The sequence below is a fragment of the Acomys minous genome (genome assembly GCF_964271855.1).
Source record: "Acomys minous genome assembly, chromosome: 12".
NCBI lineage: Eukaryota > Metazoa > Chordata > Mammalia > Rodentia > Muridae > Acomys > Acomys minous.
Genome location: NC_140493.1, coordinates 66,376,271 through 66,401,256, shown reverse-complemented (window position 1 = coordinate 66,401,256; position 24,986 = coordinate 66,376,271). Strand labels below are relative to the sequence as shown.

General features: G+C 48.2%; 2 protein-coding genes across 3 annotated transcripts in view; one reads left to right on the top strand and one right to left on the bottom strand.

Moving 5' to 3' along the window:
• ITGAE (integrin subunit alpha E) overlaps positions 1 to 24,986 on the bottom strand; it is a 61,017-nt gene that overhangs the window by 1,597 nt on the left and 34,434 nt on the right. The window contains exons 18-29 of one of the 2 annotated variants that reach the window (XM_084751301.1): positions 24,392 to 24,555; positions 22,028 to 22,156; positions 17,593 to 17,666; positions 14,066 to 14,198; positions 12,546 to 12,644; positions 11,750 to 11,829; positions 10,742 to 10,816; positions 9,870 to 9,933; positions 9,690 to 9,797; positions 5,765 to 5,821; positions 5,272 to 5,367; positions 3,637 to 3,732 (exon numbers count right to left, since the gene is read on the bottom strand). In XM_084751301.1, the coding sequence (XP_084607427.1) occupies positions 3,637 to 3,732; positions 5,272 to 5,367; positions 5,765 to 5,821; positions 9,690 to 9,797; positions 9,870 to 9,933; positions 10,742 to 10,816; positions 11,750 to 11,829; positions 12,546 to 12,644; positions 14,066 to 14,198; positions 17,593 to 17,666; positions 22,028 to 22,156; positions 24,392 to 24,555 (1,175 nt within the window). The remainder of the gene's footprint in view (positions 1 to 3,636; positions 3,733 to 5,271; positions 5,368 to 5,764; positions 5,822 to 9,689; positions 9,798 to 9,869; positions 9,934 to 10,741; positions 10,817 to 11,749; positions 11,830 to 12,545; positions 12,645 to 14,065; positions 14,199 to 17,592; positions 17,667 to 22,027; positions 22,157 to 24,391; positions 24,556 to 24,986) is intronic. The other variant, XM_084751302.1, reaches the window with a different exon arrangement.
• On the top strand, positions 5,883 to 8,487 carry HASPIN (histone H3 associated protein kinase). Its single transcript, XM_084751309.1, has one exon. The coding sequence runs from the start codon at positions 6,011 to 6,013 to the stop codon at positions 8,264 to 8,266; it is 2,256 nt and encodes a 751-aa protein (XP_084607435.1). The 5' UTR covers positions 5,883 to 6,010; the 3' UTR covers positions 8,267 to 8,487.

Here is a 24,986-nt window from a genome sequence, read left to right as displayed (position 1 = left end):
TCCAAATGAGCTAGGTCACCTTGTCTTAAAAGTGGTCTGCCGGTCTGAGAAGGCTCACACAGCACAGATTCTACAGCAGTGGTGCCCCCTGTGTCCTTGATCTCCCTGTGGCCACTGTTTACTACGTCAAGGCTTGTTTAAATGACGTCTGAGTCCTTTTCAACTCAAGTCTGACATGTTTGGGCTTTTCTGTTGGTTGGTTGGTTGCTTGCTTGCTTGCTTGCTTGGTTCTTTTAAGACAGGGTTTCTCTGTGTAGCCTTGGCTGTCCTGGACTCACTTTGTAGACCAGCCTGGCCTCAAACTAACAAGAATCTGCCTGCCTCTGCCTCCCCTGGGCTGGGAAAGCTGGGTGTGCTGGGAATTACAGGAGTGCGCCACCGCACCCAGCTCAGACAGATGTTTGTAAATCTTGCAGAAACATTTAAAGTCTTGGGCAATACATTTTCCTACACGAAATGTCTAGCAGGGTTGCCCAGCTCTTCCTTCATCAGGCTGAGTGCAGTCTTTGGGACACTGGGAAGTGCAAAAGTGGATCCCAGCCATGGCACTGCAGGGCTCTTCTCTTAGAAACTATCCCCAGTCTTTTCCTGAGGCTCTCATCAGTTCCTGAGTCTTCTCTCACCCTGTCACGCTGAAAACTCTATGGTCCCCTGACCCGGGCCTGTCCCTCCTGGTTGGTGGCCAGAGCATGTTGCCAGGACACAGAGCCAGAGGGTCATCATGACTCCCTGTTACAAGACACTGAGTTCCCTTCAGGCCAGTGCGTAGGCACCAAGGTCAAGCATGCTTTGAAGAGATTTCCATACTGGGTAGGGAATTACCCAACTCACCCTTGAGGCCTCTCCTGGCTAAGTTATAAATGTGACTGACTCAGGGCCGGGCCTCTGGACCACACTTAGCTTACAGGTAAGCCAGACCTCACAAGACTAAGTTCTGACCTTGAGAGTTGGAAAGGAACCGAGCAACAGGACTGGAGGGTGAGACAGCGACAGGCTGTAATCTTAACAAAGCAGTGAAAGGTAAGGGCATGCGAAACAGAAATCTGGATCCTGGGCTGAGGAATGAAGGACGCCCCAAGATACCAGGGCACAATAGGCCAGACTGGAGTGGGAACAGCAGCGCCCCTGTTTCTCAAAGCCTACTTCCTTTGTCCCCTTTGAAATGCACAGGTTCTCCTCCAAGTGGCCCAAAGCTGCTCCAGCAGAGTGTAAGGGAGAAGCTTGTGACAAGCATGGAAAGAGGGCAGTCCACAGCTATCCTGTCAGCCACCGTGGCTCAGGGGCAGTCAGGACAGAGCTGCCTCCTTAGCTGGTGACTGAGATCGCCACCACACTAACAGCATGTAAAGGAACTCCTTGGAGCTTTCAGGAAGTCTCTTCCTGAAAATGGAGGTACATGAGGAAAATTCTTCCTGACAACTCCTCGTTCCCCTGCCTTGTATTCTGTCATGGGAAACGCTAGCTGAACGTCCTTAACCCTAAACTCCAAAAGCCATACTCCGAAACCCAAATCATATTTGAAATCTTCTTTAATTGTGTATGGGTGTTTGCCTATACCTATAACTGTGCACCATTTGTGAGCCTGGTGCCCACAGAGATCAGAAGAGGACATCAGACCACGTGGTGCTGGGCCCTCTGGCATAGCAGCCAGTGCTCTTAACCACGGAGCCCCCTCTCCAGGACCCCAAATCTAATACTTTTTGACTATTATGTTGGCACTCATGATATTTTGGAGTTTGGAGTAAGTCAGCTTCTAGATTTTCAGATTACAGAGGCTCAGCTAGTCTGCAACGTTCTAAAATCTGAAATAACTCTGTACTGTGAACTGAAGTCTGATGGATTCTCAGCATTTAGATCATCTGAAATCTGACAACTCGCCCACTGTGGTGGCGCACGCCTTTAAGCCCAGCACGTGGGAGGCAGAGGTAGGTAGATCTCTTTAAATTCGAGGCCAGCCTGGTTTACAAAGGGAGTCCAGGACAGCCAAAGCTACACAGAGAAACCCTGTCTCAAAGGAGAAAAAACAAACAAACAAACTGGCAACTCTGTGCTGGCCACGAGGTAAGGTGTGACCATCAGAAAAGGATGGAGCCAGGCAGGCTGCCGAGTGTGGGCATGACTCCCTCTCCAGACAAACAGCCGGTGCCTATATGGGACACTATCTGGAGTTGCCCTTTGTCAGTCAAGTGCCCTTGGGATGCACAGCTACTTAGAATCATAGATCCATTGTACATCCTCTATCACAGGAACCACTTCATGCAGAGCACTGAAAGATAGAGAGTCCGCTGTGGGCTATAGCTAGCCTAGATTAGTAACAGGCATACAAGAAATGGTTACAGTAACTACCTTTGGAAAGAGGGCATTGAGGTGTGGGAAAGGGAAGCAGGAAGGAACCATTAGTTTCAGTTGGTACATTTCTGCTAAAATTGGATTTCAATTATTAAAAAAAAAAAAATATATATATATATATATATATATATATATATATATATTTTTTTTTTTAAAGACACTCCTGACTGTCCTGAAACTCTGTATACCAGGCTGGCCTCAAATTAAAGATCTGCTTCACAAGAGCTGGAACTGAAGGCATGTACCACCACCCTGGCTTACTTTATGGAAAAAAAAAAATATATATATATATATATATATTAGAATCTAGGCAGTGTGATTAAGAATAAGATGCTTGGGGCTGGAGAGATGGCTCAGAGGTTAAGAACACTGCCGGTTCTTCCAGAGGTCCTGAGTTCAATTCCCAGCAACCACATGGTGACTCACCACCATCTATAATGAGATCTGGTGCCCTCTTCTGGAATACACGCAGGCGAAACACTGTATACTTAATAAATAAATGAGTCTTAAAAAAAAAAAAAGAATAAGGTGCTTGCTGGGGGGTGGGGGTGGGGTGAGGGGGTGGCACATGCCTTTAATCCCAGAACTTGGGAGGCAGAAGCAGGTGGATCTCTGAGTTCGAGGTTAGCCTGGTCTACAAAGAGAGTTCTAGGGCAGCCAGGCTGTACAGAGAAACTCTGTCTCAAAAAAGCAAACAAAAAAAAATGTTTCTTCAATATTATTTTCTGTGTCAGCAATACTTCAGAGGCTAGCAAAATGGCTCAGAGGGTGAAAGTGTCTGCAGTCAACCTGACAACTCTTGCAAGCTGTCCTCTGACCACCACGTGTGCACCTTGGCATGTACATGCTCACAGACATGCATATACATACAAACTAAATACGTGTAACAAGCACGGTGTATGGAGATCAGGCTGTGCCCTGTTCTAAGTTACAGTATACTGTGTACCCAGGAACTCACTGTTGCAGGCCAGGCTGACCTCAGGCTCACAGGGATCCACCTGCCTCCGCCTCCCAAGTGCCAGGACTTAAGGTGTGCAGCGCCATGCCTGGCTCTGCACTGTCATGCCTGTAGGATCAGCCTGCGAGCTCTACATTAGGCATGGTTTCTCCAAACAGGAAGTGATGTGGCCAGGACTTCCAAGTATAAAGACTCAATTGGTCTCTCTGGGGCAGAAGCTCCCAGTCACAAGGGAGGGGGCAGTTGGTAGCGCAGCCAAGGTAAGAAGTGACAACAACCCCCCCCCCCAGAACACTAATCACACTAATCGGAAAAATGCCAGGAGTTACCTGCGTCCTGTGGTTCTCTGTATTCAGCCCCTCATAGAGAGACTTGTTGAAAGATATTTCTCCAAGGATCTGTAGCTCTGTTACGTCTCTTAGTGACTGTAAGAGAGAGGGAAAGGCGGGGGTAGGGAGACTCAAAACGTATTTTAGATATGAGCTCATTGTTTCTGGAGTTCCAACCACTGTTCCCTTAGACTATATTCCTTCTCCAGTATACCTTTAGCCTTCGTAAATGGTCCCAGCAGCCACAAGCTATCCAAGCAGCAAGTGTTGGTCATTTCCCAGCCTCTTTTCCCTTACACTTGATCTCATGGCACAACCCCCCCATCCAAAGTCAGTTCTGGAAAGTTCTTCTAAATATTCAGTCATGCATGTGTCCCTTTCCCACCTCTATTTCTTTCTTTCAGGTGTTTTTTTGGTTTTTTGGTTTTTGTTTTTTCTTTCTTTGAGATAGGATCTCATAGCCTCGGCCGTCCGGGAACTTGCTCTGTAGACCAGGCTGGCCTCGAACTCAGAGATGCACCTGCCTCTGCTTCCCAAGTGCTGGGATTAAAGGTGTGCGCCATCACCGCCCCACCCCCTCTTCTATTTCAGTTGAGACCACATTACTCTCATCTGAATCACTGCACAGTATTAAACTGCATCATTTGTCCCCCATTTTATAATAAGGCCTCTCCAGGAAAATAAAATTTGAGCAATATTATGCAAGTTAACTACAAGTACAAAGGCACAGTGGCCATAATAACATTAGCAAGCTAAAAAACAAAGATGACAGAATAGCTAGGTATAAGGAAAAGACGAGAAAGGACTGCAGGGCTGGAGAGATGGCTCAGTGGTTAAGAGCACTGCCTGCTCTTCCTGAGGTCCTGAGTTCAAGTCCCAACAACCACATGGTAGCTCACAACCATCTCTAATGGGATCTGGTGCCCTCTTCTGCAGATAAAGCAGTCATATGCAATAAAAAAAAAATTTAAAAAAAAAAAAAAAAAGAAAGGACTGCAAGCACTGGGTGAGGAATTAAGTTGAGATTAGGTCATGTAATTATTTTTTTATTTTTTATTTTTTATTTTATTTACCTTTATTTTATGTGCATTGGCGTTTTGCCTGCATATGTATCTTTGTGAGAGTGTCAGGTCTTTAGAGTTATGGACAGCCCTCAAAAGGCAAAGGCAGGCAGACCTCTGTGAGTTCAAAACCAACCTAGTCTACAAAGTGAGTCCAGGACAGCCAAGGGTGTCTTGAAAAACAGAACAAAACAAAACAAACATGAAAACGAAACAAACAAAAGACACCTACTAAGGAACAAACTTGTGGGGCTGGAGAGATGACTCAGAGATTAGGAGCACTAACCGTTCTTCCAAAGGTCCTGAGTTCAATTCCCAGCAACCACACGGTGACTCAGAACCATCTATAATGAGATCTGGGTGCCTTCTTCTGTTGTGCAGGTGCACATGTAGGAAGTATAATAAATAAATCTCTCTTTAAAAAAAAAGTAACACACTCGCTAAGAGCAGGTTGGAGCAGAAGGTTCAACCACATGATCTATTTTGGACAGCACATTTCAGATGCTAGTGTCCTTTCTGGAGGACAGGCCCTACAGCCGGATGACCCAATCCGCAGCATTTCAGTGTCGAGTACCTGCTTGGCGTGGCCCATGGAGATCTCTGCAACCACGGTTACATTTTCTTTATTAGATGTAATAGCACAGATCACTGAATGCCATTCTTCTACACGCTGCGAAAGCAAAAGTGAGTCTGCTTACTCCTCTGTTCTAGTGCGTTAGGGATGAAAATCTGAGTGTCTGGGACAGAGCACCCAAGGTCCCAGAGTAGACGCTGTGAGCAGTTTGTGCAATTTCCCTTTGCCCAAGTAAAGTGTCACCCTGGCAAACGGGTCCGATGAGGCTGAGTCTCAGAAAGTACTTTCCAGAACCTGTGACCTGACTTCTGCTGTCCCTTTTAAGGGGCTTTTCACATGCCTCCTTAGGGTTTTGGTGTTATTTGGAGGGGTGGGGGGGAGCAGGGTTTCTCTGTGTAGCCTTGGCTGTCCTGGACTCACTTTATAGACCAGGCTGGCCTCGAACTCACAGCGATTCTCCTACCTCTGCCTCCGAGTGCTGGGATTAGCTCACCTGAACAGGACTGCTTCCACACGCGGGCTCTTGACTCTGCGTGCACTCGGTGTGGGCCTGAAACGAGAGCCTTTCCTGAGCCGACTCGAGCGCTCTAAGTCGCGCTAGACATCTGCCCCCTGGCGGCTTGCCGGAGGCCCGGCGTGCTGTGCGGCCGCGGGCGGGCGCTAGGACCCAGCGGGCCGGCGGGCGCGCTCGCGGAAGTCTCGCGGTATTTCCGTTTGAAATGACTGGCGGGCGCCCGCCATGGCCGCGTCCGTCCCGCAGTCTGGGACCCGGCTTTTCCGAACGTACGCGGCGAGGGGAGTCCGGCAGTCGCATCAGCAGCCAGGCCGGCTGGCGGTGCAATGGTTCCGGCCGCTGGACAAGCGGCGCGCCTTCAGCAGCAGCAGCAGCCACAGCGGCAGTGACCTGTCGCCGCAGCTTGCTGCTTCCGACGACCCTGAGGACCCCGACTTCACTGTCAGCCCCGTGGGCCCGCGGCGCAGGCGTCCTCGAGGCCGCGTCTCCCAGGACCAGTGGACCCTGACGGTCACCCAGAGACTGCAGAGCCTGCGGCCTCGGCACCCCCAGAAGTGCAGCACCCCGTGCAGCCGGCTGCGACCGCCGCCATCCTTTGCCAGCTGCAGCCCGGGCTGCCTCGGCTCGGACCTCAGCCTGTGCATCCAGTCCGAGGACAGCAGCGAGCTGGGCACCAGTGCCTCCTTGTTCAGCCCTCCAGCCTCGCCAGGAGCCCCCGACTCTCCGGATGCAGAGGCTGCAGTCCCCAGCGGCCTCCACTTCCCGGCAGCCTCCCCGGATGAAGCGTCTCTGCCCTGTCCCCAAGAAGCGGCAAAAGAGGATGGCGGGTTGACCAGGCTGGCCCCCCAAGCTGGAGTCGGCTTCAGGTCATCTCTCTTTAGCCTCGTGGACTCAGGGGCCACAGAAGATAAAGAGTCTGTGGACGAATCGTGTTGCGGAAGACAGCAGGTGGGAAACAGACTAAAGGGGCAAGCGCGCGTGGGAAAGAGAAGGGCCACGGGCCAAAAGGTTGTGTCTCGAGGAACCGACCAGACGGACTATGGGGAGGCCAGTGCTTGCAAAGACCTTCGTGTACCAGGGCAAATCGGCAGGCCTAAGAGAACTGGGCCACTCCGGAAGAGCAAACAACAAGAAGCCGTGGGACTCTCTGCCCTGACCTACCACCAATCTAAGAAGAAAAGGAAAGTTTCGGGCCCCTCCCCGGACTTGAATTCTAACCATAAGGCCTGTTCTTGGAGCAAAACGAGAGCCTCCTTTGGTTTCCACAAGAAGAAAGTTATAACTAATGTGTCGGAGGTATGCAGCGTTGCCAGTTCTCCCTCTAGGTCCCTCCTGTCTGAATATTCACCCTCTCCTACCAAGAACAAAGCAAACAGTACTGTTTCCTCTTGCCACTCTTCTTCTGTGTATTTGCTAAGCCCCCTAAAGACCCTCCACGTCACAGACAAAAAGCCATCTTATGCTGAAAAGGTTTATGGGGAGTGTAACCAGGAGGGGCCTATCCCTTTTAGTGACTGCCTTTCCACAGAAAAACTGGAACGCTGCGAGAAGATTGGGGAAGGGGTGTTTGGGGAAGTGTTTCAGATCATCACTGACCAGACACCTGTAGCACTAAAGATCATTGCTGTTGAAGGACCAGACTTAGTCAATGGGTCCCATCAAAAGACCTTTGAGGAGATCCTGCCAGAGATCATCATCTCCAAAGAGCTGAGCCTCTTGTCTGACGAGGTCTACAACCGCACGGAAGGCTTTATTGAGCTGAACTCAGTGCACTGCGTCCAAGGGCCTTACCCTCCCTTGCTGCTCAAAGCCTGGGATCGCTACAACGCAATCAGTAAGTCTGCTAACGACCGGCCTGACTTTTTCCAGGAAGACCAGCTCTTTATTGTCCTGGAATTTGAGTTTGGCGGGGTTGACTTAGAGCAAATGAAAACAAAGCTGTCCTCCGTGGCAACTGCAAAGAGCATCCTACACCAGATCACCGCATCCCTCGCAGTGGCAGAAGCGTCGCTGCACTTTGAGCACCGGGACTTACACTGGGGGAATGTGCTCTTAAAGAAAACCAGCCTCAAAGAGGTCCGCTACACCCTGAATGGGAAAACAGGCACCATTCCCACCCATGGGCTACAAGTAAACATCATCGACTACACCCTGTCCCGCCTGGAGCGGGATGGGATTGTGGTTTTCTGTGACATCTCCTCGGAAGAGGACCTCTTTACAGGTGACGGTGACTACCAGTTTGAGATCTACAGGCTCATGAGGAAGGAGAACAAAAACTGCTGGGGTGAGTATCACCCTTACAGTAATGTGCTGTGGCTGCATTACCTCACAGACAAGATTCTGAATCAGATGAGCTTTAAGAATAAAGGTCAGAGCGCGGCCATGAGGCAGGTGAAGAGAAAACTGCAGCATTTCTACAGGACCGTGCTGAGCTTCAGCTCGGCCACTGACCTGCTCTGCCAACACAGTCTGTTCAAATAAAGCCGGGTACCTTAGTGCTCACCTCGAGGGCGCTGTCAAGGCTTCACTGAGTACACTTTTTAAGCCTCTGGTACTGTTTAATCTCTGCCACTAGAGCAGGATGGAGGTAAATACCCATCCTTACTCGCTGCCTGTCAGCTTTTTAAAAGAGAGTCTGTCTTGTTTTGAAAAGGTAACCAAAATGTCTGTCAACACGATTAAACTTGCTTTTAACAAATGAAGCCCGTTTCCTGTGTACAGAGTGTACAAATCTTATGCTGCTGTTTTTGAGCTTTGATACCTTATGTAGGATAAGCAACAAAAGAGTCAGAAAAGCCCAGTCCTCTGCTGTCAAGAGGAAGAGCAGAGAACAAGAAAGAGACTAACTAGAGAGTCAAGACCAAGAGGGAAGGGTGCACATCTGCATGAGTAAAGTGTGGGAATGTTGATCAAATTCACTCACCAGTCACAGAAACAAGCAGAATTTCAACAGGAAAATAAATGTCTCTATGGTGCTGATGTTCGAATTTTTGCGCATTTTCATCAAAGAAAGGGAAACAAATTCTGCCTTAAAATCTTAGTGGCTAATTTTCCTTCTGACTGTTGCTCCTAATATTTTCCCATGATTGAGTAGTCTTGTTTCTTACTCCTAAAGCTTATCTTGGTTTCGTTTGTTGTTTGTTTTTTTTGTTGTTGTTGCTGTTGTTCGAGACTGGGGTTTCTCTGTGTGGCTCTGGCTGTCCTGGAACTCACTCTATAGTATACCAGGCTGGCCTTGAACTCACAGACATCCACCTCCTGAGTGCTGGAATTAAAGGTGTGAGCCACCACTGCCTGGCTGGTTTTTTGTGTTTCTTTTTGTTTTGTTAAGTTTTAAATGCACTTAGTTTATGTGCCAGTACAGGTTAAGGGCTGAGGGACAAGTAGAGATCAGAGGACATCTCAAGTGTCATCTTCTGGAGTACCATCAACCTTTGAAACCGTCATTCATTGTCCAGTTAAGCTAGGTTTCTGGGATCCTTCCCTTCCCTAGCAGTGAGATTACAAACACATACCTCCTCACCCAGCATGTTAAACAGATGCTGGGATAGCACTCTAATCTTCGTGCTTACAAGGCAGGTGCTATACTAAGCTCTTTTCCAGCCCTTGTTGGGTTTTTTCTTAGTACTAAGTTTTGAATCCAGGGCCTTGAGCAGGCTAGCCTTTCACTGAGAGCTGTGTCCCCAGCCCTCTTCTTAGTTTATGACAAAATCTCAGTAAGTTGCTCAAGCTAGTCTTGAACTTATTCTGTAGCTGCAAGCTTAAATTTAGGAACTGCCTCAGAGACAGCTGCAATTACAAGGCTGCGTCCCTGGGCCTGGCTTAACGCTCTGATGTCTCTACCTTTGAGATCTGTAGTCTCTGGCGAGAGATGTGATCATAATGAAGAATCTCATTTAAATACCTGAGTCTTTGTCAGGTTCATCACTCTTACAATCTGGAAGTCTTGTAATTTGATGGGGACACAAATTTGCAACTGGAATCCAGCTCCAAAGCGGTTCTCCCCATGCACCTGCCAGACAGAATGAACAGGAAGTCAAAGCTCGGCGGGTTTAGCTTTAGGCAGCAAGCACGATGCACTTACGTTGAAGAGGAACTCTTTGTGGTCAGAAGGACTCTGGCTTGTGTTCATGTACATCACTGATGGTCTGCAATGAGAGGACATGTGTGAGAACTCAAGGTTTCTCCCTGGTTCTGAATGAACTTGAGTGTTTCCAACTGGATACACTAGGACAGACAGCACCAGGTCCTTAAGAGGCCTCAAAACTGAAAGCCAAAATCTTAAGTACTTGTAAGGCAGTCTGGGACAGAAGAGTATTTGGAGAGCTGGGTGAAGGATGACTTACTCAGTGAGCCATCTCCCAGCCCTTCTCCAATCCCACGGCCACTCTCTTTCCATAGCATCACGTCAGTTTCCTTTTGTAGCAGGACCAGTTGGCACTGTGCTTCTAATGACCACCATGGTCTTTCAAAAACCCAAAATGATGCATACAAGTTATGCAGTAAAGAAACCAAAACTGCTGCTCCATGGGTGGAAAGGTTTATTCCAAACAGCCTGTCTCGAGCCGATAGGTACCACAGGAGTATGCTAATTGAAAGCTGTATGTCCCTTTGCTGGAGGTCAGGGAACTGACTCCTTTTGACAGATGGGGACCAGTCTCAAAAGTTCCTGAAGAATGCTAACTTTTATTTAGCCATCAGAAATCCTGTAGTCTAGGTTGTGCTGGGCCTAGACTCAATTTTGGACAAGTTAATAGGCTTGCCCTTTTGGGGGTGGGGGAGCAGGGGAGTGCCCTTTGGTCCTGACAGTATCCGAGATAGGTTGGGCACTAAACCTCCTCTCAGAAAAAAGGGAAGTGATTACATCCACCCTGATGGGCACTTCTGCCCACAACAGAGAGTCCCAAAACTGTCCTCATTGCATGACCATCACACAAACCCCTTGGGTGTACTTACCTGGAAAGCACTGCAATGAAGGCGTGCCTGAATTGAAGGCTGCGGGTCTCTCTGGCCAAAGACTTCTCATTAGAACTGGGAATAAAAATGTGAATTGACCACACAACTGCTTTCTTACCTTGACTTCCTAAGAATCATCTCAAAGATGGAGTCCCTTAGGCCACACTTAGAGAAAGGTTGGTTTTGTTTTTTTTTTTTTTAGAAGGATTTCTCAGCTTTCATACTTGGTATTTTGAGTCAAAGAATTTACTGTTATGGGGCCGGGTATGGTGTCACACGCCTTTAAGCCCAGCACACGGGAGGCAGAGGCAGGTGGGTCATTGTGAGTTCGAGGCCAGCCTGGTATACAAAGTGAGTCCAGGACAGGCAAGGCTACACAGAGAAACCCTGTCTCGAAAAACCAAAAAATTAAAAATAAAAATAAAATAATAATAATTTTTAAAAATTATTGTTATGAACTTGTCCTATACACTAAGCAATAGTTATTAGCATCTGTGGTATCTGTCAGTAGAAGTCAGTATCACCTCCTAAGTTAATGGCAATCAAAATTGTCTCTAGGATGCTGGGCGTGATGATGCACACCTTTTAGGCCTGCTGTATCTACAGAGCAAGTACCAGAATGGCCAGGGCACACAGAGAAACCCTGTCACAAAACACAAGACTCCTGACACTGCCTCAAGAGCAGAACTGCCCTTGATTGAGAGCCCCTTCCCAGCACCATATCCTGTTCTACCTTTGAACACGGAGGCTTTGCAGAGTTATGTCAGAGTTAAGGAAGCCAGAACTAGGACTCAGGTTCAAAGCTCATTCCACCAGAATATACCCCAGTGTTCCTTTGTGAGAATTAAAATAGCTTAAGTATCTTTGTTGAGAGGAAATTTCTGTGGGCCCAGTGAGGTACCCCTTTTCTCCCAGAACAGCTAACAAGCTATAGAACACTCAGGCTGAACATGGCAAGATTTTCCCCCCAAGGCCAGCATTTAAGTTGCTAACACAGTCGCTACTTACTTGGAGACAGTCACAGTGATGTCTGCTGTCCTGTTTGGAAAGATACTCTCCTCTAGCTGCCAAATAACGGAGACGTTTACCTATTTTAAAGGAGAAAATAAGTAAATGTGGGAAACTAGTCACAACTGCTTGCTGCTCACACCCCAGACTACTTCAATGCCAGAGACTGGAGCTCTGACAGAAGGGTTAGAAGGGGCGTCCTTGATGGAGGAAGAATGTCACAGGGTGGGCTGGGGGGTGGGCCTTGAGTTTTCTGCAGCCGTGCTCCCTGCCGTGATGAACGTGGACTAAGCCTCGGAAATTATCAGCAAGCTCCCAACTAAATGCTTTCTTTTCTAAGACTTGCCTTGGGCATCTGGTCTCTTCACAGCAATAGAACAGCAGACGAAGACACTGGCTAAGCAGCACTAGGAAACCCACTTTACACTCCCCATGTTCTTTGTAGCACAGCCACTGTTTCTTGTAAGCCTCACAATGCAAATGTTGAGTGGGCCAAACAGACAGCATTATTCTCCTGCAAGTGAGGGAGGCCACAGCCCAGTCTCTGCACAGAACACAGATGCTTTGTTTGGATATTCCTTCCATGCTACCCCCACTCCCCGCTGCTTTCCTCAGGGAAGCCAACACTGCCTATGCTGTACATCCGACTTCCATCCTCCACTTCAGGGCGGCTTCCCTGTTGTAAACACTGCTCTGTGGTGACCACAGCAAACGGAAACATAGTGAACACAACTGAAAATAGCAGATAAGGCTGGGAGCTCAAGGGTAGTGAGAAGAGCCGTCACGACAGACTCACAGTTGATCTCTTGAGTATGGGGTGACCAATCTTGCAGTTCATGACCAGGACAGAAGCAACTGGTTTGGGGTCATCACACTGAACGTCTGGAGAGGGTGGCTGTTAAAACAGAAGAAGTTGTTTTATCTTTGTTTTAATGTTAATGTTAAATGTTTGTTTATTTATTTTATGTGTATGAGTGTTTTGCCTGCATGTGCACGTCTGGTACCCTCAGAGGTCAGAAAAGGACATCAGATTCCCCTAGAACTGGAATTACAGATGGCTGTGAGCCACTGTGTAGCTGCTGTGATTCAAACCCAGGTCCTCTGGAAGGGGAGCTGGTGGTCTTTACTGAGTCATCTTTCCAGCCCCAAAAGATGCTCTTAAGGAGGAAAAGGAGCCGTTTCCTCACATCAGTCCAACAACCAACCATTCGCTGGTCTGTCTACATGTCAGACGTGGTCTCTGGTTTCCTCACAACTGAGAGTTGAGCTTAAACCAAAAGTCTTAGGGTAGTGCTCTGAGAGCGAGAGTGAGGCACAGGAGCGGTAGAGACGGTCCAGCTGACAGGACGACAGAGTCCTCCTGGAGAGGAAGGCACTGAACCTGGGCTATGGAGCAGTGCAAGTGTCACACTGAGATGGAGGAAAAGCTTGTGTGGGCGCAACCACTACTGTGCAGCCTTCCAACCAGGGCTCCTCATCTAGATGGCCAATCAGAGAGCTACATGCCCCCAGATGCCCCACCACCAGTTCTGTTCCAGATATGTAGCAGGTAATTCCAATGTTTCATAGTATCGACACAGGCTTAGCTCAAGTGAACTGAGACCCCTGGGGCAAACCTATAGTCCCAACAGTCAGGTTTTACTGACTCCATGCAATGTCTTGGGAGGTGTCTCCACTCACCAAGGAAAATGAAGAGTGGTCAGAGGGTTGGGGGCGGGCGGAGTTAAGGAAAGACAGATGCAGCTACCCTGAGAGCCTCACAGGAGGTCAGAGTAAAAGGGTCCAGTGATCCCAGGGCAGCGCAGTCCCGGTTTGGTTACCATAGGCTACGCGATGGACACTGAATCTACTTTTCTGTCAAAGTGACTTAGATTACCCAGACGACAACAGGGCGGTTTCCCAGTTCCCAAAAAGCCTAACATCAGAGTCAGAGTTTCCGACCACTTTTGGATTAAGAGAACAAAAACATCTCGGTGTTGTGACGCTTGGCAGCCACATGCTTGCAAGCCCGTCTTTGCAGCTGGCTTTGGTTCTGGGAGCCCAACCTGGTGATTGCTGGGGTAGAATTTTCACTTCCTCCATTCTTTAGGCATTTGAAGTTCTCTCTCACAACCCTGGCTAAGGGAGACTGTGAGCAAGGACAGGTGACGGTGCAGGCACATGGTGCCATAGCAGGCTTTGTAGAGCACAGAACTGGACAGGGTTCATCTGATTGCTGTTCCTGTCCTGGATGGAGCAGGAGCCTGGTGGCCATAGAGTAGAATCAGGTGGGCAAACATGGGAAGACAGGGCTTCCCGAGCCGCTGTCACAAGTACCTTTTGTATCCTCTTAAACTGTAAGTTTCTGGGGTAATTCAGAGCCATGTTTGTCATGTAGGAGTCTTCCCCGGAGTTAGCCAGGCTGATGTTCATGGTCACCTCCTTTGTGACACCCACCACCAGTTCCTGCCTGTGAAGGGTAAAAGGGAGAGAGAGAGCCCACTGGCAGTGTATTTAATCCATAAAATTCCTCCTCACAGCAAACCATATTCCTAACTATGCCCTAAGAAAAACTGCATAATGGGCCAAATTTCCTTCCTTTTAACAGAGCTGAACGCCTGGCCCCACATTAACTGCTTAGCCACTAAACAGTTAGTGAGATAGTTTGGCCTACCATGAGCCACACTCCATGCCCCACGAGCTCTATTGGCCCTCAGAATTACTCTACAAAGTAGTATAGTTACCTCCCATTTTGTAGAAGAAACAGAAGCCCAAAGACCGAGGCCTTTACCACTGAGCCTTACTCAGTTTATTTTGGTTGGTCGGCTAGTTTTTTAAACAGTTTCATTCTGTTGCTCAGGTTCACCTGCCACTTGCTGTGTACAGAAACTGACCATGCAGTCCTCCTGCCTCAGCCTCCCAAGTGCTGGGATTACAGATATGAGCCAGAATGATGCGTGTATGTGTGTGCGCGCGCGCGCGCGTGTGTGTGTGTGTGTGTGTGTGTGTGTTTTGAGACAGAGGCTCACTTTGTAGTCCAAACAGGGAAGTCTAGTTCTCATTTGATTCTGCAGAGGATCCACGTTTGCAGAGCAGTCAAAACCCACTGCAACAGTGGCGTCTCAGTAGTAGCTTGTCGGCTGTACACACTAGGGGGCGATAGAGGGCAAGCTGCGCACACAGCATCCTCCTGTAATTTATTCCGGGTTAAGAGTGGCTGTTTTAGATGAGTTCTTTAGTGCTGGCCCCCACATACTCACGCACATCTGATATGGAAGCCTTCAAAACATCCACTCAAGGACGGGGAATCTGCCCTAGAGAAGCCAACTCCAGACAGCTGGCCATCAGCAACATGACACACACAGAAGCCATTGAGGGCGTTTTTAAGACTGCCACATGCCCCAAACCAAATATGATCTCAGCTCAGCTCCAGCAATCCCATCAGGGAATTGACCTTCTGTTGGATTCAGGGTGGTGAACATTTGCAGGGATGGAAGGACGGCCCACACCCTGCTGGCTCATCCTCGTGTCATTAACCTCATGTGGATACTCTGTATTATGAAATATGGCAGGTACCACTAAGGAACTACATTTTGGGTTTCATTTTATTTCATGTATATGAGTGGGCTTTGCCTGCATTTATGGATGTGCACCTCATGCATGCAGTGAGTGCCCTGGGAGGCCAGATTAACCACAAGACCATCTCTCTAGCCTTGGAATTACACTTTTAAAATTGCATCTAAAGAGCCGGGCATGGTGGCGCACGCCTTTAATTCCAGCACGCGGAAGGTAGAGGCAGGTGGATCGCTGTGAGTTCGAGGCCAGCCTGGTCTACAAAGGGAGTCCAGGACAGCCAAGGCTAACAGCTAACACACAGAGAAACCCTGTCTCAAAAAACCAAAAAAAGAAAAAAATTGCATTCAGGGGCTGGAGAGATGGCTCAGTGGTTAAGAGCACTGGCTGCTCTTCCAGAGGACCTGAGTTCAATTCCCAGCAACCACATGGTGGCTCACAACCATCTGTATTATGTATAATCAGATGCCGTCTTCTGGTGTACATGAAAACAGCCTACTCATAAACATAATAAATAAATAAATACCTTTTTAAAAAATTGCATTCAAATGTAATAACCTTATAATTAAATATTCAGCTGGGACTAGAGGTGAGTGTGTTGGGTGATACAGTTCTAGATGCCTGGGCTGAGCCTTCTCCTCGCTACATACCTCTGCTATCAGCAAATCCTAAGGCTAACTTCAAAAGATAACCCCTGCCTTTGCTTCCAGTCAGGCTAAGCCTCCACCCTCTTAACCTACATCTGTACTGTCTCAACAGTAATTATCTCTCCATTTCTCTCTTTTATTTATTTTTATTTTTTTATTTTTTTATTTTTTGTATTAATTTATTCTTGTTACATCTCAATGGTTATCCCATCCCTTGTATCCTCCCATTCTTCCCTCCCTCCCATTTTCCCCTTATTCCCCTCCCCTATGACTGTTCCTGAGGGGGATTACCTCCCCCTGTATGTGCTCATAGGGTATCAAGTCTCTTCTTGGTAACCTGCTGTCCTTCCTCTGAGTGCCACCAGGTCTCCCCCTCCAGGGGACATGGTCAAAGGTGAGGCACTAGAGTATGTGAGAAAGTCATATCCCACTCTCCACTCTACTGTGGAGACTGTTCTAACCATTGGCTAGATCTGGGTAGGGGATCTCCCGCTTTCTTACAGTCCATCAGTGTCTAGCTCAGTGGTTCTCAACCTGTGGGTCACGACCCTTTCACAGGGGTCACCTAAGACTGGCAGAAAGATACTTCCATTACCGTTCGTACCCGTGGCAAAATTGCAATGAAAGTGATTTTTATGGTTGGGGGACACCATAGCCTGAGGAACTGTAGTAAAGGGTCATGGCATTAGGAAAGCTTGAGACCCACTGCTCTAGCAAGAGCTAAACTGTTAAAGGTGTGAGCCCACCTTGCTCCCCTGGCCCCCAGCTCTCACTCAAGGCCCTTCTAAGGTCCTACGGGACCCCCTTAGAGCTCCTCCCCCTCTCACCTGTCACTCCTCCTCCCTCTCACCTGCAGGGCTGCTTCCATCCAGGTAGGAGCTCTACCCTCGGACACCCACCAGGATGGTACCCACCTCCTCCTCCTGTCACCTTCCCTGATCTTCCTACTTAAAGCATCACCTCTTCCCCGAACATCTTCCCTCCATGATCTTTGCGCCACATCCCACCCACCCAGAGTTTGCTTCTTTTCCCTTAAGGACCAGGAGGGCAAGGACTTTTGTCTATAGTGTGGATGGGACTGAATTGGCTCCCAGGGTCTAGAGTCCCTGGAACAGAGCAGAGCTACTCCAGAATTTGTTTATGAGTTTGGCCAAGAGGTGAACCAGGGGAGGATTCTGGGAGTGAGGATCACTGTGCACAAAGCATTGTCCAGGGTGTGAAGAGACCTGGCTTCCAGCCTCAATGGGAGAGGATGTGTTCAGTCCTAATGTGTCTTGATATACTGGGGTGGGTTGGTGAGGGGGCTCCCCTTTTCTATAGAGTGGGGGAGAGGGTAAAAAGGAGGAAGGGTGGGACCCAGAGGAGGGAGAGGGCTACGATCAGGATTTAAAGTGAATTAAATAAAGACTTGGTGTCTTTGCAAGGACTTCGGCTATTGATCTGTTTCCTGATCTATACAACGGGAAGACAATGCTTTATCTTGCCTCCCTCACAGAGTGGCTAAAATAACAAAATCCTGTTGAGGAGCGCCATCAGGGGAAGGGAAAGGGGAGTGCATGGATCTGGATAGAGGGCGTGGCCAGGTGAGCCCTTGAAGGACATCAGCTGCAGAAATGATACTGACGATAGCACGATCGGACTCACTGAGAGATGGTGGTGCTCAGCTGGACCTCGGCGATGCAGAACACTTTGTTCTTACAGTCCTTCTCATAGGGCAGCTGCAACCAGACAAAGGGGAGCAGAGTCAGCTGGGACCCCACCTTCCTCAGCAGCCCCGACTCTGACCTCCTCCTAGCCCATCACGTCCTCCCGCTTAGAGAAGCACTGCTTGAAGAGAGTGAAGGCTGACAGCTGGGACTTTGCCACATGGCCAAGAGAGCTGTGTGTGTGACATTCCTAGACAACATGAGCACACTATGACTTCAGCCTTTACCCAAGCTCAAATACAGGGTGGCCTTAGTGGAATGTCAAGCATGCTGTCATGTTTGCATCGTGTGCACTGAGCGCTAGCATTCAAGCAGCTATCTGCTCCACCATCTGCGGAGGAAAAACCTTTGTGAAGGAAAGCATCTTAGTTTTGGAATATAGGCAGAAACCGCTAGCATGAATTCACGGGAGCACCCTCCTCCAGCAAGGCAGTTTTATGGGCAAATTAACTACTCCCCTTGTTACTCTGCATACACCTCAAAATCCAACCAGACAACCACATTTGCTTGCAATCCTAGCCCTGGGGGTACTGCGGTAGAACGATGAGTTTGAAGTCTGGGCTACACAGCAAGACCTTGTGTCAAAAACAGAGAAAGAAAGGACACATTTGGTTCAGAAGTTCTCTTCAAGATTGAAAAGTCTTAGTTTGAGTGGAAAAAAAAAAAAGCAAGTGTTTTAAAGTAGCCACATCTAGTTTTTTGTACTGAAGGCAACAGCCAGCTCCCCAGCTTAGGAGTCTTTTGCTCATAGCTTCCCAGCAGCTGACAATCACAGGAGCAGTTTTCTGCAGGGATAGCATCATGCGCTGCACTTGGAGTGGGGGCCCAGAGCTTGAAAGGAGACCACATGCCCCCCAGCAAGTGTAGATGTTGTTTACAAAAGTCACAGTGTAGAGGGGGGTGGGGGTGAGGCCTCCCAGCAGAGGCAGAGGCAGGGGGATCTCAGTGAGTTTGAGGTCAGAATGGTCTATACAGTGAGTTCCAGGACAGCCAGGGCTACACAGAGAAACCTGTCTCAAAAAAAAAAGAAAAAAAAGAAAAAAAAAAGAAGAAGAAGAAGAAAGAAAGAAAGGAAAAAGTCACAATACAGAGATCTAACTGGATTGGCAATTTTGTGCTGCCTTATTTGTTTTTCTTGATGCTTAGGTTGAAACCCATGGCCCAAGTCCTGTTTTTAATGTAAATATTACTTATTTTGACTGCATGTTGTATACAGTCCATGTGATGTGAGTGTGGGCAGCTGCATGCCACAGGGCCCTGTTGAGGTCCAAGGGCAGCTCTCAGGAGTCAGTTCTCTCCCTGTCAGGGGGTCTGGGAACTGAACTCAGGTCACTAGGCTTGCAAGTGCTTTCCCCTTCCCCATCCAACCCTGATGAAAGACAACAGGGTTAGCCTACCTTAGCTCCCAGCTGTAACACATCCTCACAGAACCTATTTTTCCCTCATCCCTCTTTTTGATGAGATAAATAGTTTACAATCTCTTTCCAAAACCATCATGGTAATAATCAATGACAACTTATAAATAGATGTTAAGCAGGATATATACATCTCAACTTTTCTCCCTAAAACACTCATTTATAATGGAAAATGGACGCAGGAATGGCAGGCACTCTGTCCATACTGTGCCTCCTATGTGATGTGCTCCGACACAACTTTACTTCTGTGATGCACCTGCCAAAATGCACAGCCTGGCTCTCACCGTGAGGAAATACCAGAAATAAGCCAACTGAGAGACAGGCTACAACCCTCAAAACTGTGAGGGGTCCTCAGAGTATGGCGTCCAATGCCTGTAGTCCTGCTGCTTGGAAGATGGAAGCAGGAAGATCAGGAGTTCAAGGGCATCCTTGGTTATATAGGGAGTTCAAGGCTAGCCTGGACTATATGAGACCCTATCTCAAAATAAAAATAAAGGGGGCTGGAGAGATGGCTCAGGGGTGAAGAGCACTAGCTGCTCTTCCAGAGAGTCCTGAGTCAATTCCCAGCACCTACATTGTAGCTCACAACCATCTGTATGGGATCTCATGCCCTCTTTGGGCATGCATGAAGACAGAGCACTCACATACATAAAATACAATACATCTTTTCGTGCTGGGCGTGGTGGCACATGCCTTTAATCCCAGCACTTGGGAGGCAGAGGCAGGCAGATAGCTGTGAGTTTGAGGCCAGCCTGGTCTACAAAGCGAATCCAGGACAGCCAAGGCTACATAGAGAAACCCTGTCTCGAAAAACCAAAACAAACCAAACCAAAACAAAACAAAACAAAAAAACAATACATCTTTGCCAGGTGGTGGAGAAATGTGCCTTTAATCCCAGCACTCAGGGAGGCAGAGGAAGGCAGATCTCTGTGAGTTCAAGGCTAGCCTGGTCTACAGAGTGAGTTCCAGGACAGCCAGAGCTACATGAAAACAAACAAACAAAAAAACAAAAAAACACTGTCTTGAAAAAAAACAAAGTAAAATTAATTAAAAGAAGAAGAATCAGCTGGGCTGTGGTGTCACAAGCCTTTAATCTCAGAACTCGGGAAGCAGAGGCAGGTGGATCCCTATGAGTTGGAGGCCAGCCTGGTCTACAAACTGAGTCCAGGACAGCCAAGGCTACACAGAGAAACCCTGTCTCTCAAAAACCAAAAGGAAAAAGAAAAATCAAAATAAATAAATATAAAGACAAGGAAAGACATTAAGTCAATCATTCTAAATTCAAAGTGACTAAGACAATTGACAATAAAAATCCTATATTTATTTATTTTAATTTATTATTGATTGACTGATAAAGGGTCTCATATAGCTCAGGCTGGCCTTGAACTCACTGTTCAACTATCGATGACCTTGACCTTATGTTTTTCTGCCTCTAGCTCCTGCATTACAGTCATGTGCTGCAGCAGGCCTAGTTTTACTGAGTGCTAAAAATGGAACCTAAGGCTCCATGTATCCCAGGCAAGCATTCTACCAACTGAGCTACACACCCAGAACTTTTTTTTCTTTTGCTAAAAAGCGAGTTACTAGGATATCAGGCAAAATGTGAGTGAACTTGTACAGTAGATAGCAGTATTCCATCAGTGTTAATCTGGTTTCACTCACTGTGTGATGGCAGAGAAAGGTCTTGTTTTTAGCAAGTGTATACTGAGCATGGGGGTAAAGAGGTATCAGATCTGTAACTTACTATCAAATGAGAAATCTTCCGGTTTTTTTTGTTGTTGTTGTTGTTTTTGTTTTTGTTTTTGACAGAGTCTCACTATGTAGCACAGTATGGCCTGGACTTGCTATGTAGACTTAACTGGTTTCGAACTCATAGAGATCTGCCCTCAGTTTGTTCTCCCTGGATGCTGGAGTTAGAGTGCGACACCACACCACCAACTACTTCTTTCTTTCTTTCCTTCCTTTTTTTTTCCCCCTGTTTGTTTCCTTTTCCTCAAGATGGGGTTCCTCTGTGTAGTCTTGGCTGTCCTAGACTCGCTTTGTAAACCAGGCTGGCCCTGAACTCACAGCGATCCGCCTGCCTCTGCCTCCCGAGTGCTGGGATTAAAGTCATGAGCCACCAGGCCCAGCTAACTACTACTTTCTAGTGTTCTTGTTATCACTTCTTTCTCTCTGGTGACTTTACTCTGCAGGTGGAGATTGGCAGAGTACCCTGGGAGCCACAGCCTGGGGAAGGACACATCCCCTTAGGTATGACAGGATTAGAAAATTCAGCTCAGCCGGGCGTGGTGGCGCACGCCTTTAATCCCAGCACTCGGGAGGCAGAGGCAGGCGGATCGCTGTGAGTTCGAGGCCAGCCTGGTCTACAGAGCGAGTCCAGGACAGTCAAGGCTACACAGAGAAACCCTGTCTCGAAAAACAAAAAAAAAAAAAGAAAGAAAGAAAGAAAATTAAGCTCATTTATCTTTCCTTGATCATGAAAAGGTTTCTGTGATACTACCTGCCTGTCCCAGCTGCACTGATGGGCACCAGGGTAGAGGTAGGTGCAGGCTTGGTGGGCCAGACACCTCAGCATCAAGGCCCTGAGCAAGCAAGCATGTCCAGGGGCTTTCTTTCTACAGCTCACAGCAGCTCAGAGGCTAGCTCCAGTCTAGCCCCAAGGGGCCCACCACACCACCTTCAGATACCGTGCAAAGCGAGAGCCCCAGTGCAGTGTAGCCATGTGCACCACTAAGCACTTAGGGAGCACATTTGGTGAAGAAGGCCAGGGCAGCAGTTAGAGACCCAACAGTGAGCAACGACCAGCAGCCATCTCAGGGGCCCCACTTCCCCACCGACAGTCTGAAGACCCTCCCTCACAACTCTAACCATCTTTGAAGTAAGGTAAGCAGGTGTTTCATGTGGGATGTGTCCCCCTCCCCCCCAAGATGATTGGGTCCTTCTTGTGGACAGAGTCACCTGGAAGATGGCAGAGGGTTCCTTGTAGTGGTCCAGGATGGGGTTGGGGGTGTCACTCCATTCCTCAGGTGTCTGGAACTTGTAGCTGACCTTGATGGTGATGTTGGAAAAGCAGTCCCCCTCACAAAGCTGTGGGTGGAGAGGAAGGCGAGGTCAGAGATATGACCCGGAAGTCTTCCAAGGACTCAGGCAGAGGGGAGATGTCCCTCAAGCAAGCCACCAAGAGCTTCAGAGACGTTTCCCCAATCTGTCCCACCCTTGGGTTTCAAGGCTCTTTATGGTTGTCACCTCAGTCACAGAGGGATTCTAACTTAGAGTTTGCATAGAGGACAAGCAGGAAGGAGCCCTAGCCACGTGTGAGTTAACAAAGCTCCCCCAGGGGTACTGAGGGGCGACAACTGAAATTAGGCGGCGGGCGAGCAGGGAAGGCCATTTGCTACACCCCATTTAAACGAGCTTTCCTGTCAGAATAAGAGCACTGAGGGCTGGTGGGATGGCTCAGTGTGTCAAAGAGTTGCTCCCACACCTGACAACCTGAGATCAATTCCCAGAGCCCACATGGTAGAAGGAGAGAACTGGCCGCACAGGATGTCCTCTGACCTCCACACATACACTGTGGAAGGCATAAATAAGCAAACAAATAAAAGTGTAGCACACAGGAGCAAATGAACCTGGGTGCCTGATAGAATATAGTTAGGCTTTTTTTAAAAAAAAGATTTATTTTATTATTTTAATTAGGTATATGTTGGGGGGCAGTATGTGCACCTGAGTGCTGGTGCCTAAGAAGGCCAGAGGCATTGGGTCCTCAGAGCTGGATTCACAAGCCCCTTCAATGTGGCGCTGGAAACCAATGTCAGGTCCTCTAGAAAAGCAATATGTACTCCTAATCACAGAGCTATCTCTCTAGCTCTATGCCTTTATTTTGAGAGGGCCATAGATGTTCTAGAAACTTTCCTAAGCCGAGTAACAAAAGTGCACTTAAAGCAGAATCCATGAGTTTGTTTTCTGAAATAAACAGTCCATATAATCCAAAGTTCTAAGACCTATTAGACTCTGAGTTCTGGCAAGGCCACTTTTAAAAAAGCCATACCTCGGGGCTAGAGAGATGGCTCAGAGGTTAAGAGCCCTGTCTGCTCTTCCAAGGACCCAGGTTCAATTCCCAGCACCCACATGGCAGCTCACAACTGCCTGCAACTCCAGTTCTGGGTGATCTGACACCTCACACCAATGCACATAAAATAAAATTTAAAATAATTAAAAAAAAAAAAAAGTCCTTTCTAGACGTGGTGGTGTACACCTTTAGTCCCAGCACTTGGGAGGCAGAGGCAGGTGGATCACTGTGAGTTCGAGGACAGCCTGGTCTATAAAGTAGGTCCAGGACAGCCAAGGCTCCACAGAGAAACCCTGTCTCAGAAAATAAAACAAAAACAAAAACAAAACAAAACAAAACTCTCACAATCTTCACCAAGAGTTCTTTCTTTCTTTATTTCTTTCTTTCTTTATTTTGGTTTTTTGAGACAGGGTTTCTCTGTGGCACCTTGGCCATCCTGGACTCACTTTGTAGACCAGGCTGGCCTCGAACTCACAGCGATCCACCTACCTCTGCCTCTCGAGTGCTGGGAATAAAGGCGTGCACCACCACGCCCAGCTCCTGAGTTCTTTTTTTAAATAACCTTTAAAAATAATGCTATCTTTCCACTTCTGCCTCTAAAAAAATGTTTCTTTGTGTATGTGTATAGGTGTTTTGCCTGTAGGCATGTCTCTGCACCATGTGAGTACCCAGTGCCTTTAGAAGTCATTAGAGGGCATCGGAGCCCCTTGAACTGGGGAGCTACAGGTGGTTGTGAGCCGCCATGTGGGTGCTAGGAATCAAACCTGGATCCTGTGGAAGAGCAGTCGGTGCTCTTAACCACTGACCTTAATTGTTAATTTTTCCATTGTGGATTCACTCAAGGCCCTTCAGCTTGCTGTAACTATCAGGTAAGATTAGACAACATACGGAAACCATATTCCCCTCTTCATCCAGCCTCTAGGAAGCTCAGTGCCGTTGTTGTCTGTGTTCAGTTTTGGTAGATGCCTTTCCCTCTCTCCTGCTCTTTCTCCCTTCTTCCTTAGCGTCTTCCCTCCCAGTGGACTAAACCTAGGGCCTCACACATGCAGAGCATGCAAAGCAGGCACCGTACCACGGAGCCACACCCACAGCCCAAGGGTCTTTAGTGTGGACTTCTGGTAGGATTATACTTCCAGTGTCACTTTGTGGTTCTCAGTGTGTTACAGCTGCTTCAGTCACCTCAGTTGTCTGTGTGGAGAGGCTCCTGCAGCGCAGACACCTTCTCTGGGGTGTTGTCTGAATTCTCTACTTACCTCCTCCTCCGTGGGGATGAGTGAGAAGTGTTCACACAGAGAGGGCTCCGTGCCCCACTTCCTAAGGCAGCTCTGACAACCGCTTGAGTCTGCACATCGCAGCCTCTGCCTCTGCTTGGTCACATCCACATCCACCGTGAAGTTGAGTGACATCTCTCTAAGGCCTGGGGTTGGAGACCAGACTTTCTTATGAGGCTGGGAAAGGAAAGGGCCCAAGCAGAGAGAGAACCCCAGCCTGAGGTAGCTCTGTGAGCTCCTGCGGTCAGACCCCTAGGGTTTTGGGTGTTTGTTCGTTTGTTTGTTTGCTTGTTTTTGAGACAGGTCTTACTGTCTGGAACTTGCTATGTAAACCAAACTTGCCTTGAATTCAGAGATCCACTGCCTCTGCCTCCCAAGTGCTGGGATTAAGCCCAGGTATTCATCATTCTGAAGGTGATTCCCACCCACCCCCCACCCCCCATTTCTCTGGTGGACCTGGCCACGGTCTCTCAGTGTTCTGCGCCCACACCCAGCACATGAGTTGAATCCAACTTTCCTCAGGCAAAGAAGGGTTTATGCAGGTGAGCTGGCTGGGTTCATGTCAACCTGACACAAG

Bases quoted from the DNA above. Each gene is read 5' to 3' on its own strand.
- HASPIN (XM_084751309.1), top strand. From the start codon at position 6,011: ATGGCCGCGTCCGTCCCGCAGTCTGGGACCCGGCTTTTCCGAACGTAC.